At 41.7% G+C, this 17,885-nt stretch overlaps 1 protein-coding gene across 1 annotated transcript in view; it reads right to left on the reverse strand.

The window, feature by feature from the left end:
* MCF2L2 (MCF.2 cell line derived transforming sequence-like 2) overlaps positions 1 to 17,885 on the reverse strand; it is a 306,817-nt gene that overhangs the window by 275,030 nt on the left and 13,902 nt on the right. The window contains exon 2 of the mRNA XM_056808456.1: positions 10,696 to 10,779. Coding sequence (XP_056664434.1) covers positions 10,696 to 10,779 — 84 coding nt within the window. The remainder of the gene's footprint in view (positions 1 to 10,695; positions 10,780 to 17,885) is intronic.

The raw sequence follows: 17,885 nt of genomic DNA on the forward strand, positions 1-17,885 counted from the left end.
TTAAGATATAGTATGCAATCTATTATGTATCATATATTATATACAATGCTTACTTTATATATTAAATTATATTTAATACATAATAGGTTGTACACTATGTGATCTTTTATATATAATGCATATTATATTATATGCTATTTATACAATATATTATTAGATAGATAGGGAGGTAGACAGAAAGATAGACAGATAGATTGATAGAGACAGACTGACAAGACAGACAGATAGATAGATAGATAGATAGATAGATAGATAGATAGACCAATCGATCATGTATAATGGGGATCTTGAAGGCTAATGAGTCCAACTCCCTTTATAGATTCGGGATTTTATATAGAGAAGAGAGGAGAAACTGAGGCAATGAGAAGTTAAGTGACTTTTGTCCATGGTAATGGAGCTTAATGGGTACTTGTTGGTTGAACTGACCTGTTAAGACAAAAAATATTCTTTATTAGATGGCAAGTTTTGGAAGGGCAGGGGCCATGCGTGTGCGCCATAGAGCCTTGAGCATCTATTGAGTATCATACATAATACATCTTTAAGAAACTCATTGAATTGTATAGAACAGCATGGAGCCCAGCTTCTGGAAGACAGGATCTTGGACAAACAGCAGGTGGCACCCTCCTCTTGAAGGGAGTCAGCCTCCCAGACTAGTTCTGTTCCCTGGAATAAGCTGGATGGGCTAGGCAGAAGGCTGCCCAGGGGCCAAGGGCTCTAGCACTTAATAGCTCTGTAACCCTAGGAAAGTTTATTAACTCCCCTAGGTTCAATTTCCTCATCTATAAAATGGGGCTGTTTTGAAGAACAAATGGGATAATGTATGTAAAATACATGGTAAACTTTGTAGGAAAAGTCCACTGTCTCCAGAGTTGGAGAACCTGGGTTCAAATTTTGCCTTAGAAGCTCTTGGAAGCTTATTATCTGATGGAGAACTCTCTAGATCTCAGTTTCCTCAACTGTAACAGGACAGGGTTGGGATAGATCAATGATAGACCTATGGCATGTATGCCAAAAATGGCATGCAGAGTGCTCTCTGTGAGCACATGTGCTACCTTCCCCCTCCTCCACCAAGTGCAATACTAGAAAGCTAGAGAGACTCAGGTAGAGCTGCTTCCCTCCCCCTTTCAACAATGCCCAATGATGTTTCCTCACATCTGTAAGAAGGGGCTGAGGGGGGTGAGGTAAGGGGGCAGGGCACTTCATCTGGGGGATGGGGGTGGAGCCCAGTACTCTGCCTCTAAAAGGTTTACCATCCTGGGGCTAGATGGCCTTCTAGCTCTAAATCTTAATGGTGCTATGAATAACTACATAATATCAGTGACTTGTTCTTGCTAATGCTCTTATTCCTATGAATAGAACACAAAAACTCACTGAAAACCACAATACACAGTTGGATCAACTGATTCTGGAGCCAAGATGTCAGAGTAGCTCCACATCACCATGAGAATGCTCTCCAACAAATCTGAAAATTAATGCCACAAAACAAATTCAGAAATAAAAGAACCAACAAGGAGACAAAGTGAGGTAGGCAGAGAACATCTGGGGCACTGGGGTGAGAGGAAAGCACAATTGGCAAAACTATAACAAGGGGTAAAGAGCAAGCCAAGAGCAAGTCACACCCCCCCAACCCACATCTGCTGTCCCAGGTTCTGAACCTGAGCCCAAGCCAACATCCAGACCCTGAGACCCTGCCTGGGAATATAGAGACTCAACCAACCTACACTCCTTAAAATTCCAAACCTAAAGTAAAGCCCAGAACCCTAGCCCAGGGCAGTATGTGCTAAAGCAACCTGATCTGTGTAGGTTCAGAAAAAAGTCAAGAGTTCCAGTCTGAGCCTGTGGTGAGGACAGAGATCCTAGTTTGAGGTAGCTGGTAGACCAAAAGTTGAGCCCCCTGAGCCTCTTGCCAAAAGCTCAAGGCAGAGCCCCAGAACAGGGCAATCCACTGTGTGCTTGACAAGATCAAACCCAGAGTGAGACCAAAAACTTCACCCAAGTCTGAGGAAAGAATTTGAGCAGTGCCTAACTTGATCAAGCACAGAGTAAAACCCAAAGCTTACACCCAATCCTGAGGCAAGAACTTCAGTTATCAGCATCTGAAGGGTTAATTAAATCAGCAGTGCAGAGTGGCTCTCAGACCTTTCAGCATTCAGGCCATCCATACCATCTTGAAAGAACTAAAACTGGCAGAAACCTAGAAATAAAGCTAAAGGTAGCATCAAGGAAGGACTGAAGTTTAAGAGAGTGCCCTAACCTCCCAGAGAATAGAGCCTACCTATAAAAAGTTTGGGAAAATGAGCAAACAAAAAAAAAAAGCACCTAACTATAGAGAATTTTTAAAGAGACAAAGAACAAGGTATAGACACAGAAGGGGACAGTGAAAGCAAATCAAACACACACAAAGTCCAAAAGAAAAATATGAATTGGATGCAGATTCTGGAAGAGTTCAAAAAGGACTTCAAATTAGGAGATTCAAATTAAGAGAGGCAGAGGAAAAATGGGGAAGAGAAATGAAAGTAATGCAAGAAGAAATGGGCCAAGTGAAAAGAAGGCTCAAAAGTTGATAGAGGTAAATCTTTCCTTAAAAATTAGAATTAGGTAACTAGGAGCTAATGATTTCATGAGACATAAAAAGCCTCAATAAAACAAAATCAAAAGAAGAAAAAAAAACAGAAGAAAACAATAAATATCTCATTGATAAAACAATTGACCTGGAAAATTGATCCAGGAGAGGCAATTAAGAATTATTGGGCTACCTGAAAGCCATGATAAAAAAAATTGGACATCATAGTATAAAAAATTATCAAATAAAACTGCCCAGATATTCTTGAATAAGAAAATAAAATAGAAATGGGAAGAATCCTCAGATCACCTCCAGAAAGAAATCCTTAAATGACAACTTCCAGGAATATAATAGCTAAATTCAAGAGCACACAAATCAAGGATAAAATACTCTAAGCAGCCAGAAAGAAACAATTCAAATACCATGGAGCTACAATCAAGATCACACAGGACTTAGCAGCTTCCAAATTACAGGATCAGAAGTCATGGAAGATAATATTCAGAAAGGTAAAATATCTAGGTTTACAACCAAGAGTCACCTATCTTGCAAAACTGAGTATATTCTTTCAGGGGGGAAATAGGCATTAAATAAGATAGATTTCCAAGCATTCCTGAGGGGAAAAAAACAGACTTAAGCAAAAAAATCTGAAGTCTAAATGTGAGATCCAAGAGAAACCTAAAAAGGTTATAAGAATAAGCAAATACATATAAAAATATAACATATTATATATATATATAGTATATATATAATATATAATTTATATAAATATAAAAAAATAAAAAGGTTATAAGAATAAGAAAAATAAAATTTAAGAGACTCAATAAGATCAAACTGTATGTATTCCTACATTAAAAGAGGATATCTATAACTCTTAAACATTATTCTTAGAAGTAGAGCAGATAGAAGGAATATACTTGGATAGAGGGTGGGGAAGTAAACTAATTATGATGATATGATATAAAAAAAATCAAGCCATGAAAAAGAGGATTGCACTGACAGAAAATGGAATGGGGATAAATTATATAACATAAAGAGACGTGAAAAATTATTACAGGGAAGCAGGGGATGAGGGTGGTGACAGGCTGTCTCAGACAGGGAATAACAACCCTACTCACTAGGGTATAGAATTCTATATTACCCTATAGAGAAATAGAAAGGGAATAAGATGAAGGAAGGTGGGGGGGGGTAATTTGAGGGATGGAGAAGTGGGAATGTGATGAAAAGCAAAACACTGGTGAGGAGGAACGGAGTGAAAGGGAATAGAGCAAGATCAAAAGGGGAAAATAAGATGAAGGGCAATACACAGTAATCATAACTGTGAATGTGAACGGGATGAACTCACCCATAAAACAAAAGCAGACAGGAGAGTGGATTAAAAACCAGAATCTTACTATATATTGATTAGAAGAAACACATTTGAGGCAGAGTGACATACACAGAGTAAAGTTAAAAGGCAGGAGTAGAATTTATTAGGCATCATCTAAAATAAAAAAAAACATGAGTATGTAAGATTTAAATTAGTTGAGGGGCTTAAATTGTTGTAGATAAAAGAGTGGGAGCCATAAACTGTTAGAATTAAATAGGTCGGAGCAAGGGAAATATATAACAATTATGAATATGTCCAAGTCAATTGGGTTTTATAGAGATTTTAATTAACAATACAATGAGTAATCAAAGAAAGAGAGAAAGAGTAAGAAAGGAATAAGTATGAAGGGCCTCAAGCCAATATGGCCTAGACCTGAGTCTTAAAAGAGAAATCAGTCAATTTTTTTTAACACTCACCACAAGGTCTGACTAAACAAGAATACTAGTGACACCAGGCCAATGTCCTTCCTCAAAGAGTCTTCCAGCCAGAAATTGTTTCAAAGGGCCTCTCTCTCAAGAGCCTCCAGAGCTCCTACCCCAGAGGGACAGAGCCCCTCAGAGGAGCTCCTCAAGGAGCTCTCCTCCAGAATGAGAATCAGAAATCGAGATCTCTGAATGAGATCCAAGCTCTTATTTTTAAGGGCAAAATTTCCTCTGTCACCTCCCCTAAGTCCTTACATCTACCAATCACTGTAGATGTTTCTAAAGGACCGCCCATTTTGAATTCACAGCTGAGTAGTTTTAATCTCTTTAGTAAGTCAGAAAAAAAATGCTGCTGTGACAAATTTCATTAAGAAAAAACCTCTGAATAAGTTATCACCCTTTTAGGTTTAAGTAGTTTACAATTTGCCCCACCTTTATAGGTACTTAGTATCCCATTGTATCAATTCTAAAACAGTCATGACTCAAAGAACTTCCTGTCCCTTCCATAAGCATGGATCAAAGTACTTTCATTGTTTAGCAAGCAGTTTTCTGTCCTAAAGCAGTCTTAAGTAGGGTGGAGCAGGGACACTCCCATAGCTAGGAGCCCCCACACTCAAGTAGAGTTCTCACCATCTGCTAGGGAATTTTTTTAAGTAGAAGATTCCCCAATGGGGGAAACCCCTAACATTCATAAGTCTGAGAAATTTTGAGGTTTACAAGTAGCAATCATAATCTTAGATAAAACTAAAGCAAAAATTGATCTGATTAAAAAAGATAAGGAAAGAAAACACATCTTACTAAAAGATACTATAAACAATGGAGTAATATCAATACTAAACATATATGCACCAAATGGTATAGCATCCAGATTTTTAAAGGAAAAACTAAAGTAGCTTAAGGAGGAAATAGATAGTAAAACTATACTAGTGGAGGACCTCAACCTTCCCCTCTCATAACTAGAGAAATCAAACCAAAAAAATAAGAAAGAAGTAAGAGAAGTGAATGAAATTTTAGAAAAAAAAATAGAGTTAATATATATCTGAAAAAACTGAACAAGGAAAAAAGGGAATATACCTTCTTTTCAGCAGCATGTGGTACCTATGCAAAGATTGACCATGTAGTAGGGCATAAAAACATTACAAACAAATGTAGAAAAGCAGAAATAATAAATGCAACCTTTTCAGATCATGAGACAAAAATTATAATTAGTAAGGGTTCATAGAGAGGAAAATTAAAAATTTATTGGAAACTAAATAATCTAATTTTTCAAAACTGGTGAGGTAAAGAACAAACCATAGAAATAATTATTTCATTGATTTCATTGAAGTGAATGACAAAGAGGAGAAAACGTATCAAAATTTATGTGATACAGTCAAAGCAGTACGCAGGGGAAAATGTATATCCTTGAGAGTCTATATCAGCAAAATAGAGAAAAAAGAGATCAATGAATTGGGCATGCAACTAAAAAAAATAGAAAAAGAACAAATTAAAAATCCCCAGATAAAGACTAAATTGAAAATCCTAAAAATCAAAGGAGAGATTAGTAAAATTGAAAGAAAAGAAAAAACCATGGAACTAATAAATAAGACAAAGAGTTGGTACTTTGAAAAAAAAACAAATTAAAAAAAGATAAAGTATTGGTTAATATAATTTAAAAAAAGAAGAGAGAATCAAATTATTAGTATCAAAAATGAAAAGGGGGATTTCACCTCTAATGAAGAGGAAATTAAGACAATTATTAGGAGCTATTTTGCCCAATTATGTGACAATAAATATGACAATCTAGTTGAAATGGATGAATATTTACAAAAATATAAATTGCCTATATTAACAAAAGAGGAAATAGAATAGTTAAATAATCCTATCTCAGAAAAAGAAATTGAACAAGCCATTAATGAACTCTCCAGGAAAAAATCCCCAGGGTCAGAAGGATTCATAAGTAATTTCTATCAAACATTTAAAAAACAACTAATCCCAATATTATACAAACTATTTGACAAAATGAGCAAAAGAGTCTTACCAAATTCTTTTTATGACACAAAAATGGTTTTGACACCTAAGCCACAAAAGACCAAAAACAGAGAAAGAAAACTACAGACCAATCTCCTTAATGTACATAGATGCAAAAATCTTAAATAAAATACTAGCAAAGAGACTACAACAAGTTATCACAAAGATTATTTACTATGACCAGGCAGGACTTGTACTAGGATTGCAAAGATGGTTTAATATTAGGAAAACCATCCATATAATTGACCATATCAACAACCAAACCAACAGAAATACATGATTATCCCAATAGATACAGAAAAAGTCTTTGACAAAATACAACATCCATTCCTATCAAAAAAAAAACACTAGAAAGTATAGGAATAAAAGGGACTTTCCTCAAAATAATAAGCAGTATTTATTTAAAACCATCAGAAAGTATCATCTGCAATAGGTATAAGTTAGAAGTCTTCCCAATAAGATCAGGAGTGAAGCAAGGATGCCCATTATCACCTCTATTTTTTTTAATATCATACTAGAAATGCTAGTGGTAGAAATTAGAGAAGAAAAAGAAACTGAAAGATTAAAGTAGGCAATGAGAAAACCAAACTGTCACTCTTTGCAGATGATATGATGTTATACTTAGAGAATCCTAGAAAATCAACTAAAAAGCTAGTGGAAATAATCAATAACTTTAGCCAAGTTGCAGGATATAAAATAAACCCACAAATAATCATCAGCATGTTTATATATTTCCAAGCAAATGCAGCAGCAAGAAAGAGAAACTCCATTTAAAATCACTCTAGACAAAATAAAATATTTAGGAATCTATCTGCCCAAATACAGGAATTATATGAACACAATTACAAAATGCTTTCCACACAAATAAAACTAGATCTAAACAAATGGAAAAACATTAACTACTCATAGGTAGGATGAGCTAATATAATAAAAATGGCAATCCAAACTAAATTAATTTATTTATTCAAAAATGGGAAAATGAGGGGATCTCCCTAGATTGGGGAATAGCTGAACAGACTGTGGTATCTGATGGTGATGGAATACTGCTGTGCTGTAAGGAATGATGAGTTGATGGATTTCTATATGAACTGGAAAGACCTCCATGAATTGATGTGGAGTAAAATAAGCAGAACCAGGAAAACATTATTCATAGTGACTGAAACATTGCAGAGATAAGTAATAAATAAGTAGATAATTCAATATAATCTAATCAATCCTGTGCTTTATTTTATTTCTTTGGGCCCCCTTATAAGAATCTGGGCACATCCTAGTTCCCAAATGACCCAAAGGTCCCACAGCATTCTTGTCATAACCACAGAGAAGCTGACCATTAATCTCAATATTCTTTCAGCTACGAACACACACATTAAACTGATGGAGCCTTAGCAAATGAGGTGGGTACCTTGGGCTATAGGCAGCCTCTCCATGAACTCACTAGTGACTACATTCATGTGAAAATGGAAACTCTTTTGGAAGCATTCCTTGAGTTATTAGAATATTGCTCTTAATACTGATGAGATATTCAGAGTTTCTCTTAAGAAACAGAGAAGGCATACAACTGGCTAGTGACCCAGCAGGAGCATGATGACGAATGAATGCCCTTGAATGGTAGCTGCTATTTCAGAGACACTGAACAAGCTCATTAAAATGTTTGTCAAATGAATGAATTTCATAGGGATAAATGTAAAATAAAATTTTATATTTGGGTACAAAAGAAGTCTTGGAGGATCTGAAAATCTATCTTTATATAGTTAAAGGGAGAGCAGGGAGAGGATGGAGGAGAAGACTGGTTCTGCTTGATCTCAAAAGAGAGAACCAAGAGTGAAGGAGATGGGACTGGGGGGAGGAGAGGCACCTTTAGGCTTGATGTTGGGGGAAACTTCCTAGCAATCAGAGGGGCCCCAGAAGCAGACTGATGGACTCCTCCTTCCTGGAAAGCTTCTAGCAGAGGTGGAATGGCCTCTCACCGGGGATAGAGAGAGGATTCTCATTCAGCTACGGGCTGGGCTAGAAGCCTTCTGACCCTGAGATTCTATGTGAAAGTTTAAACAGGAGTGAAAATTATTCAGATCTTGTTACTTGGGAATGACCATCCAATTCCATGATTGTTAAAGTTCCTCTGACTGAAGCCAAATACTTCAGCATAAATGATGATCTCTTCCCTGAGGGCACTGCCCCAACGGGTCCAGATGGAATCCCATTCCTGCTTTCTTGTCCTGGGTGATTCTTGTCCATACTTCTCCACAAATCCTCCCTAGAGGAGTCACCCAAGATGGAAACCTGCCCCTCCATTTCTAATGATTTGTAGATAACCAGCTAAGTGGAGCAGGGCATAGAGCACCAGACCTGGGTTCCAGGATCTGGTTTCCAATGTGACCTCAGAAACTCTCTAGCTGTGTGACCCTGGTAAAGTCACTTAACCCCAGTGCCTGGCCCTCCCTGCTCTTCTGCCTTGGGACTCATACTTTGTGTTGATTCTAAAAAGGTAAGAGTTAAAAAATAAATAAAAAAGACAGTTGGTGCAAAGCCACAAGAGCCCTCAGAAGCTCTCTGGCCATAATAATAAGCACTGTTAAGGAGCATCTCCAGACTCCAAACGAGTACTCTCAGCAGCAGTGAGTCTCCTGAGCTCCATCCAGCTTCCTTGTTCTCTGCAGACAGACGACCAAACCACACATGGCAGAGAAGGGTGCTATGACCTCACCGTCTAGGTTTGCTTGGCTTAAAAAAATCTCCACCTTTTACTACACAGCTAGCACGGGGAGTGTCTATTCTCTGACTCTCCTGAGGTCCGCTAAAGTCTCTTTTGGGGGGCTGCCCATCCCATGCTAAGGGACCCTCCTCCTCCTTACTTGAATGGGGCTCCCTCATAGGTCAGAAGAAATGTCTGCCCCTGACCACCCTGGAGCCCTGCAGAGCCCCAAAAGCCTCACAGAGGAAATGACAATGGGCTTTAATTGTTAAAGGGCCAGGTTCAGAGCCAAAAAGGTCAGATTACTTCTTTGTGCCTCAGTTTCCTCATCTGTAAAAAAGTTCTAACCCCAATTTTAATATTTTCTAATGAACATTTATTACCCAGTCTGGATCCTTGAAGAATCTGGGGAGGGGGCATTGCTAAGTAGCCCACGAGAAAGTGCCCTAGGCCTAGAATGAGAAGGACCTGAGTTCAAATGTGACCTCAGACACTTCCTAGCTGGACCAAGTCCACCTAACCTCCATTGTCTAGCCCTTACTGTTCTTTTGCCTTGGAACCAATACTCAGTATCAATTCTAAGACAAAAGGTAAGGTTTTAAAAAGAGAGATTTGTCCAAAGACATGTATGTAGTAGGAATCTCAGATAGAATTTGAACACGACTGCTGACTCCATAGCAGTGTTCTTTCCACAAGAGTTATTTTTTTTTAACCCTCACCTTCCATCTTGGAATCAATACTGTGTATTAATTCCAAGGCAGAAGAGTGGTAAGGACTAGGCAATGGGGGTTAAGTGACTTGTCTAGGGTCACACAACTGGGAAGTGTCTGAGGTCACATTTGAACCTAGGACCTCCCGTCTCTAGGCCTGGGTCTCAATCCACTGAGCTACCCAGCTGCCCCTCCCCATCCACCATAGTTCTTACTATGTACAGACACTAAGAATACAGAGCCCAAATGGAAAACCAGTGGCAGATGAGGGGAGTGATTATCTCCCATTCCATTAGATCCATCTGAGGGGTACCAAGCTGTATGCTCACCATCTCCCCCATTAGAATGTGAGCTCCCTGAGGGCAGGAGTTAGGTCTTTGTCTTTGCTTCACCAGGGCTTACTGTCCTGCCTGGTCCACAGTAAGTGCTTACTAAATGCTGGTTAGTTGGTTAAGTGGTTGCTCATTTTCTACTCCTCCTTTTAAATCATTTTCTTCATTCCTCTCTAGGTGGTCATGAATGGAAGTACTTGGATGAAACTAAAACCATTCCCAATACCAAAAGATTTGAGCCCAGGGGTGGGCTGGAGTTGGCTCTCTCCAGAGCCTGATTGTTAAATGTCCAATATTGGAAAACACTAAATTGGGGTTTGATTCATTGCTCTGCTGACTGTCTAGACTTGAGAAAGTGTTAATAATGCAAATTAAACCAAAAGTGTGCCTTGTGTACAATTGATTTTTTTCTGGGAGGGACAGTTGTTAAACATTTCCCAGCACACTGTCAGTTGAACCCATTCACTCCAACCTCTCCTCCACTCCCCAACACAAGTGGACAATGGCAAAATCCAGTTGGGAGCTTGGATGAATGGTGGGGAAGATGCTCATCAAAGTGTGCCCTGGCTGAGATCGTTTCCATGGCCATCAAGTCCTTACCTGACAAGATGGCGAACTGTCTGTGGAGTTGTTCTATGATATCCACTGCCGCGAGGGGCCGGATCTCCTGCTGCATGATTTCATCTGCCAAAGGGAAGGAGAGAGAAGAAACCCCCAGGTGAATAAAAGCTTCCATGTTACCCAGAAAGGCAACAGATAAAGAATAGAAGACCTGCTTGGAAAATTATTCAAGATTTGTCATAGATAGAGCTGATACCAGATGATCCTTCTGATAATCTAGAGGTTCAAGAGAGACCAGAAATCCTCTTCCCAAAGCCTGTGCCATCTTGCTTCCTAAATAGTCTATCCTCTTCCTTTCTCTCATCTCCTCCTAAATCTGTGCTTCTGTCTCCCAGATTAAGTGATAAGGGTGGGAGGGAAACATCCATTTTCAGTTCTTTGGAAAAGCCAAGCCTTTTGGCAGAGGTCCTCAGGTTTCCCTCTCTCAGTCTAATTCAAAAATTATTCTGTTGGGGGGAAGCTGGGTGGCTCAGTGGATAGAGATCTGGAGTCTGAAAATCCTAGATTCAAATCTAGCCTCAGACAATTCCTAGCTATGTGACCCTGGGCAAGTCATTTAACCCTAATTGCCTAGTCCTTACCACTTTTCTGTGATTTATTTTAGTTGTCTTGTTCATTGCTCTTGCCATTTATGCTGTCAAAAAGTCTTTGCCTTGTACCATCTCAAGCTCTGCCAAATCAAGGTGTCAGACAAGGGAACTTCTCCAGCCTCTTCTAGCTCTACAACATTTCTAATTCTATGATCACTTATGGGAGGGGATGATAAGAGAAAGAAAACATGTCCGGAATTTAGCATAATTTGTGTCGGGTGAACCACATGTAGGAGAAGGAAAAAAAATTCCCCAATACCACAAAAATGTCTCTTGTCAGTGGCTACAGCCTTCCCTGAAATAACACTTTCTGCTCAGGATCTGTTTTCCCAGAGTTCATAGTCTACTGCCTCACAGTGTCTGGTTTACATATGATTAGTTTAGAGAATTAAAACAAAATGGTGCCATCTTATACAAGCATCTCTTCCTCCAGAGCCTCCTCACCCCTCTGTTTGACATTCACCCCAGAGGCAGTGCAGTGCAGTGGATAGAGAGCTAACCTGAGAACCAGAAAGCCCTGTGTTCAAGTCCCACTTCCAGTATGAAGGAGCTGGTGATTCTAGGAGACTCGCATAAATTCCTGTGCCCTCCATAGCTCTGATGAATGATGCAGAGAAGGCGCCTCCTTCAGTAAGTAAAGGAAGTTCCCTCATCTGGGAGTTCTCTATCCCAGTGAAACCACAGATCCAGTCTCTATCCCAAACCCCATCCCAATCTGGCTCCAGTCCATCTCTCCATACTGATTTCACATCCCTGCCCCTCATGTACTCTATAATCCAACCAAAGTGGTCCCTATATGCAACATTTCATCTTCCTCCCCTATGCCTTGACAAGGGCCATGGCCCCCATGCCTGAGATGTTCTCCATCTTCAGCTCCACCTCTTCAAATGCCCAGCTTTCCTCAAGGATAATCCAAGGACCACCTCGGAAGGAAGACCAGCGCTCAGAATCTCTGAGCTGACATCATGGCGCAGGCTCCATCGAGAAGCTTTTTCTGACTCCCCCAGCTATGAGTGTCTCCCATCTCTCCACTTAGCCTGGGTTTATTTTGTCTATTTTGTGGTTCATTATGCAGTGCCTCTCTCCAACCCCCAATCTGAAGCCGAAAGTTGGGTCCCCCAAGAGGTGAATGTCCCTCCTCAAGGCACTCTGTCCATCTGAACTCCGAAAACTATAGATCAGGGCATTTACCTTGACTAACCAACCAAAGGACACAGTTAGCTCAAAGCAAAAGGCATTTACTGACACTGTATAATAAGAAATGACAAAAAACAAATATGTCTTCCAGAGAATTGGGGGGACACTCGCCCACAAATACAGTGTCAGTGGGAAGAATGGATGCAGAATTCACAGGAAAGACACACACTCGGTCCAAGCAAGGGCTTTTTAAATGCTAATGAATTGACTGAAGATGAAAAGTCCATTGGGTATCCTTGGTCCATTTTTCCTCTAAGCAATCTTTTCCTTGACTTAGAACCTTGGCTACAGATTGTCATTCATGGTTGGATAGTGTAAAGAGCTTCGTCTTGAATTTAAAGAAGAAAAGTAAGATGATCTGGAGCCAATAGCCCGTCGTCATTTCAGTAAGCTACAGGCTACATTTGGCCCTTCCATTGCCATGGGAGCCATGGGTCACAGGAAGAATGAGGTCACCCCATACTCATTCAGGCTGGAAACAAAACCCAGAGCCAAATGAGGTCTGTATCCCCTAATGAGAAGCAGCTGGGAGGTCTAGACAGCCTGATTTTCCCCATAGATTGCAATGACCAAGGCTGCTAGTTCTGCGTCCTCGTAGGGAGCCAGAGTTGCCAAAAAGCACTCTTGTTCTCTCTAGAAACTGGGTGATTTCTAAGAAAAGAGTGGAATCCCTCCAAAGCAAGGGGCCCTTCTCCATCATTTAACAGGAGGAGGAGAGAGGGGCAGCATGAAGTTCCTCCACTTCCCTCCAACTCACTCAACAAATTGATGGTGAGCCCCTGCCATGCAGAAGACGATGGGGAGGCAGCCAGGGGGTCAGTCCATAGAGCCCTGAGCCTGGACTCAGGGACTTGTTGCTCTTGTTGTTCAGTCAATTCTTCTCAACCCCATTTGGGGTTTTCTTGGCAAAGATCCTGGAGTTGTTTGTCATTTCCTTCTCTAGCTCATACTACGGATAAAGAACTGGTTAAGTGACTTGTCCAGGGTCACACATCGGATAAGTAGCTAAGATCAGATCTGAACTGGGGAAGAAGGGTCTTCTTGGTTCCCAGCCCAACACTCTATCCACTGGGTCACCTTCCTGCTCTACTCATAAAATGAGCAGGGTGGATTAAATTACTTCTCAGGTTCTATAATCTATAAAGGCACAAATCTATAATCCTACAGGTCCAAGTATCATTCTAGGCAGAGTAAGGGGCAGCTAAGTGGCACAATGGAGAGAGAACCAGACCTAGAGTTAGGAGGTCCTGGGTTCAAATCTGGCCTCAGACACTTTCTAGCTGTGTGGCCCTGGGTGAGTCACGGCCCCATTTACCTAGCCTTTATACCTCTTCTGTGTTTGAGTTGTTATTAAGATAGAAAATAAGGGTTCTATTTATTTTTTAAATACTAGATAAGGTGAGATGAAAACTGAGGTGAGATCCAGAGAGCTCTAGGAAAATCTGTGGAGAGAAGCACCCTTTCGTGGGGCCCCTTTTCCATGCTTCTGTCAACCTACTGCCAGACCTGAAAGCTGAGCCCCAAACCCCTAATCTTTCTGGAAGGAAACTTCAAGGGCCCACAGCTGCTCTTCCTCCACGGTGACCCTCCTGATAAAGCAGCTGGTCACAAAACCTTACAAATGGCCACACACAATTCTAAAACAAAGACTTTTAAAGTAAAATCTGAACTATTCCCAGGGAGCGCCACCCCAAAGTTTTGGGGGGCTCATAAACATGCAGCCCAGTTTCTGGGGCTTCCAGGCAATCCTGAATTCAGTTCCCCCCAAAGCAGGGGTCCTGGGGCCACCAGGGGTCTCTGATAACAAGCTAATGAGCTCATTTACAACCCAACCTCTTAGCAGCCAGGACGCCCAAGGCCTCAGGTGCACTTATTTGGGGCAGAGTAAATGAGCTTTTGCCAGATGAGAGTCAACTGACTGTCAGATGGGTTTTCTAGTCGTTTTGGATCCCCTTAAAAAGTCAGTCCTGGGGCTGAGCCTGCCAGATGAATCAGGGCTCCTGAGGCTGGTACCTGGCCATGGAACATTCCCACCACGCTAGCTCAGCCGGAGCCCCAGACCCTTGTCCGGTGGACGTGGGGCCCCCAGGAGCCGAGGGAGGCACCTCGCCCATCCGTGAGGCTGAGCCCCCCACATCCCCTCCCCCTGCTCCCTCGCCCTTGGATCTGGACACCCCGGGCTCCTCCGCCAGCCTTCTCCCTGAGCCCCGGGTCCAGGACCACAAAATAGGTCCGAGGGATGCCAGCCAAGGGACTGCCAGGACGGAGCTCTCTGAGGAGCAGCGGAGGATCCTCAGGGCCTGCTTTCAAGAATCCAAAAACATTACCAAAAAGAAGAACCTCCGGCTGGCTACGCAGTTAGGGCTGCACCAAGGACAGATATGGAAATGGTTCCAAAAATGGAGACTGAAGGTAAAGAAGAACCCACAGCTGGAGGCCGGGGGGCCCAAACCTGACCAGCACCACAGACTGCCTCGGCTTCCACCAGCAGCACAAGACCTCAGCCTCCCCTCTTCATCTCTTGGGGAGCCTACGCGGGAACATCCCGAAAACTACTCAGGAAGAGCTACCAGGCTTGAGAACTTGTCAGTGGGCACCCCAAGCCCCCCTGCCCAGCCTGCACCTTGAGGTCACAGGCCTATGCGGCTTCTTCTACCCCACCTGTGTCACCCACACAGGCTCCCCCAGCACGCCGGGGAACCTGGTCCAGTTGGAGAAGAGCCGTGACTGTGCAGAGGCCAGTGATGCTCCCTAAGATTTCCCCCACCCCTGATGGGCCCAGGGTGCCAATCTGCCCCAGAAGTGCCCCTTCTCTCAGGGTGCTCTCCTCTCCTGGCTTTCTGCTACTTCCTAGGGGTATTTTTGGGTGGGCAGCTGCTTTGGCATGGATGAGTTGCAAGGTTATTCCTTTTGGGCTGCTCCTGAGGGGTTTACAAAGCTCTCCAGGTCTGGTACCAAAACTCTGATTTCCCCAATCCAGATAGAAATGACCAGCCTGGATAGTCCCGGTTAGGATGGCAGCTGGCAGCCAAGGAGCAAAGAGAGGGAGAAACCCACATGGGGGAGCTTTAGGTTTTCTGTCTCTGAACTCTGTTACTATGATGATTTTGGGGGGAGGGGGCAGAGGTTGAAGGGAGTGAAAGACACTCATCATCCTGTTCATCCTTCCTTGAATCAAGGCAGGATGGAGTTCACTTGAGCTATTTTAACTTTATAAATCAGCCTTTCATTAAAATTTAGACATGAATTTCACTGAAATCTGTTCATTTTTTAAAAATAAAAGTATTAATTTAGGGAAATGGGGAACCGACTTCCCAGGGAAGCATTAGTGACATCCAAATTGAGAAGTCTGGAATTCTAGGAAAGAGGGGGAAAAATATAGTTTCCAGCTGTTTTGATTCCTGCTCCTGCCTGAGAAGGTGCAACACCCAGCTTTAGAGTTCATGGAGGTTTGGTCTTATGTTTGATTGGGGCTCTTTGGAAATTATTTTTATAATTTCAAAACAACTCAAGTATTGATTACGCATGTTATATGGAAGGATGAAGCAGTGGAATGCTGGCATGAGAGTCTGGGAGAGCTGGAGTCCAATCCTACCTTTGACATGTGGGGAGGATGTGGCCATGGTGGGGAGGGATGACACACTTCATCTCTCTGAGCTCCCTAAGCCTAGACATTAAAGGCAGGTTGTAATTTGTGCTGATGGAGGGAGATCTGAGAGAGAAGGTGTGGATGCTCTGCAAGGATTTCCTTTCAAGGCCTAGTTTACTGCAATTAAAAAAATTGGATGCAGGAAGGAATGCATGTATAAATGAATAAACATGCAAGTACTAAGTGTGTACTAAAAGTGCCAAGAACTGTGCTAAGCATTGAGGATATAAATACAAAAGCAAACACAGATCCTGTCCTCCAGGAGCTTACATTCTTAGAGGAGGAAGGAAGCAGCACATATTGGTAAATGCTGTCCAAGGAGAAGCACTTTAGTCATCAAAGTAAATGGCGGCACCCAAGAGTAAATTGACACAGTCTTTCCAGCAACAATGATAGTGTTGCTTTGATCATGGTTCTAGAGCTAGAAAGTGTGGTGGGATCAAGTGAAATGGGTACATACAGGAAAAGGAGTTGGGGCAAGTGGTAAGCCCCAGGGAAAAGGGAATGAATAAATAATAAATGCTCTTCTCAATCACTTATGTGATAAGCACTATGCTAAATGCCATGGATACAAATAGAAAAAACAAGATAATCTGGACTTTCGAGGAGTCTCATGGGAGGAAGTTAGAAAACTGGAAAGATGGGGTAGAAGCTAGATTAGGAAAAGCTTTGAACACCAGAGAATGGTATATTTGATCCTGCAGATGATAGAAACTATTTAAATTTATTGAGTAGTCATGGTGGCCTGGTCATCATTGGTAACTTTGGAGAGAGAACTTTTGGCTGAAAGATGAATTTGGAAGCCAGATTGTAGAAAGTTAAGGACAGCTACTTGGCATTGTGGATAGAGCTCCAGGCCTTAAGTCAGGAAAACTCATCTTCCTGAATTCAAATCCAGCTTCAGACACTTACTGTGGGACCCTGGGCAAGTCACTTAGCCCCATTTGCCTCTCTTTCCTCATCTGTCAAAGGAGAGGGGGAGGGAAATGATAAACCACACCAATTATCTTTGCCAAGAAAATCCCAATAGGAGACATTTGAAGAGAGTCCAACAAGAAGATAGTGAGAGGAAAGGAAGGGGAGGCAGCTGTTTTGCAAGGCTTTCTCAGTTTAGTCACCAAAGTGAGGGGAGATACAGGATGACCGTGGGCAGTGATGGATGGAGTAGCTGCCTTTCAACAACTTATTATTGAACAGCAAAGGGACCAATTCATCCTGCTTGATAACTACATCTAAACAACCAAATGTCTGAGGATCATAGCTTTAGAACTGGAGAAAATCCCAGAGGCCATCTGGTCCCTTCCTGGCCACGTTACAGGAGAAGGAACTAAGGCCTGGAGACATCAAATACTGTGGCTAAGATCATACAAGCAGCTGGTCAACAGGAGAGTCTGGATGTGAACTCGCGTTACCTGATCCCTCTGTTATACCATGTTGCTTCCCATAAAGTGTTAAAAAAACAACACCCCAAACCTTTCTATCATCTCTGTGCCTCCCTCAGAATTCTTCATCTCTCTATTTCCTTCTACTTTTCCTCTTCAGTGGCCAGTTGTTATTTTGTTCTTTTTCAGTCGTGTCCAACTCGGTGACCTGCTTTGGTGTTTTATTGGCAAAGATACTGGAGAGATTGGCCATTTCCTTTTCCAGCTCATTTGACAGATGAGGAAACTGAGGCCAACAGGGTAAAGTGACTTGCCCAGGGACACACAGCTATAAGTATCTGAAGTCACATT

Source organism: Monodelphis domestica, chromosome 8 (assembly GCF_027887165.1).
Source record: "Monodelphis domestica isolate mMonDom1 chromosome 8, mMonDom1.pri, whole genome shotgun sequence".
NCBI lineage: Eukaryota > Metazoa > Chordata > Mammalia > Didelphimorphia > Didelphidae > Monodelphis > Monodelphis domestica.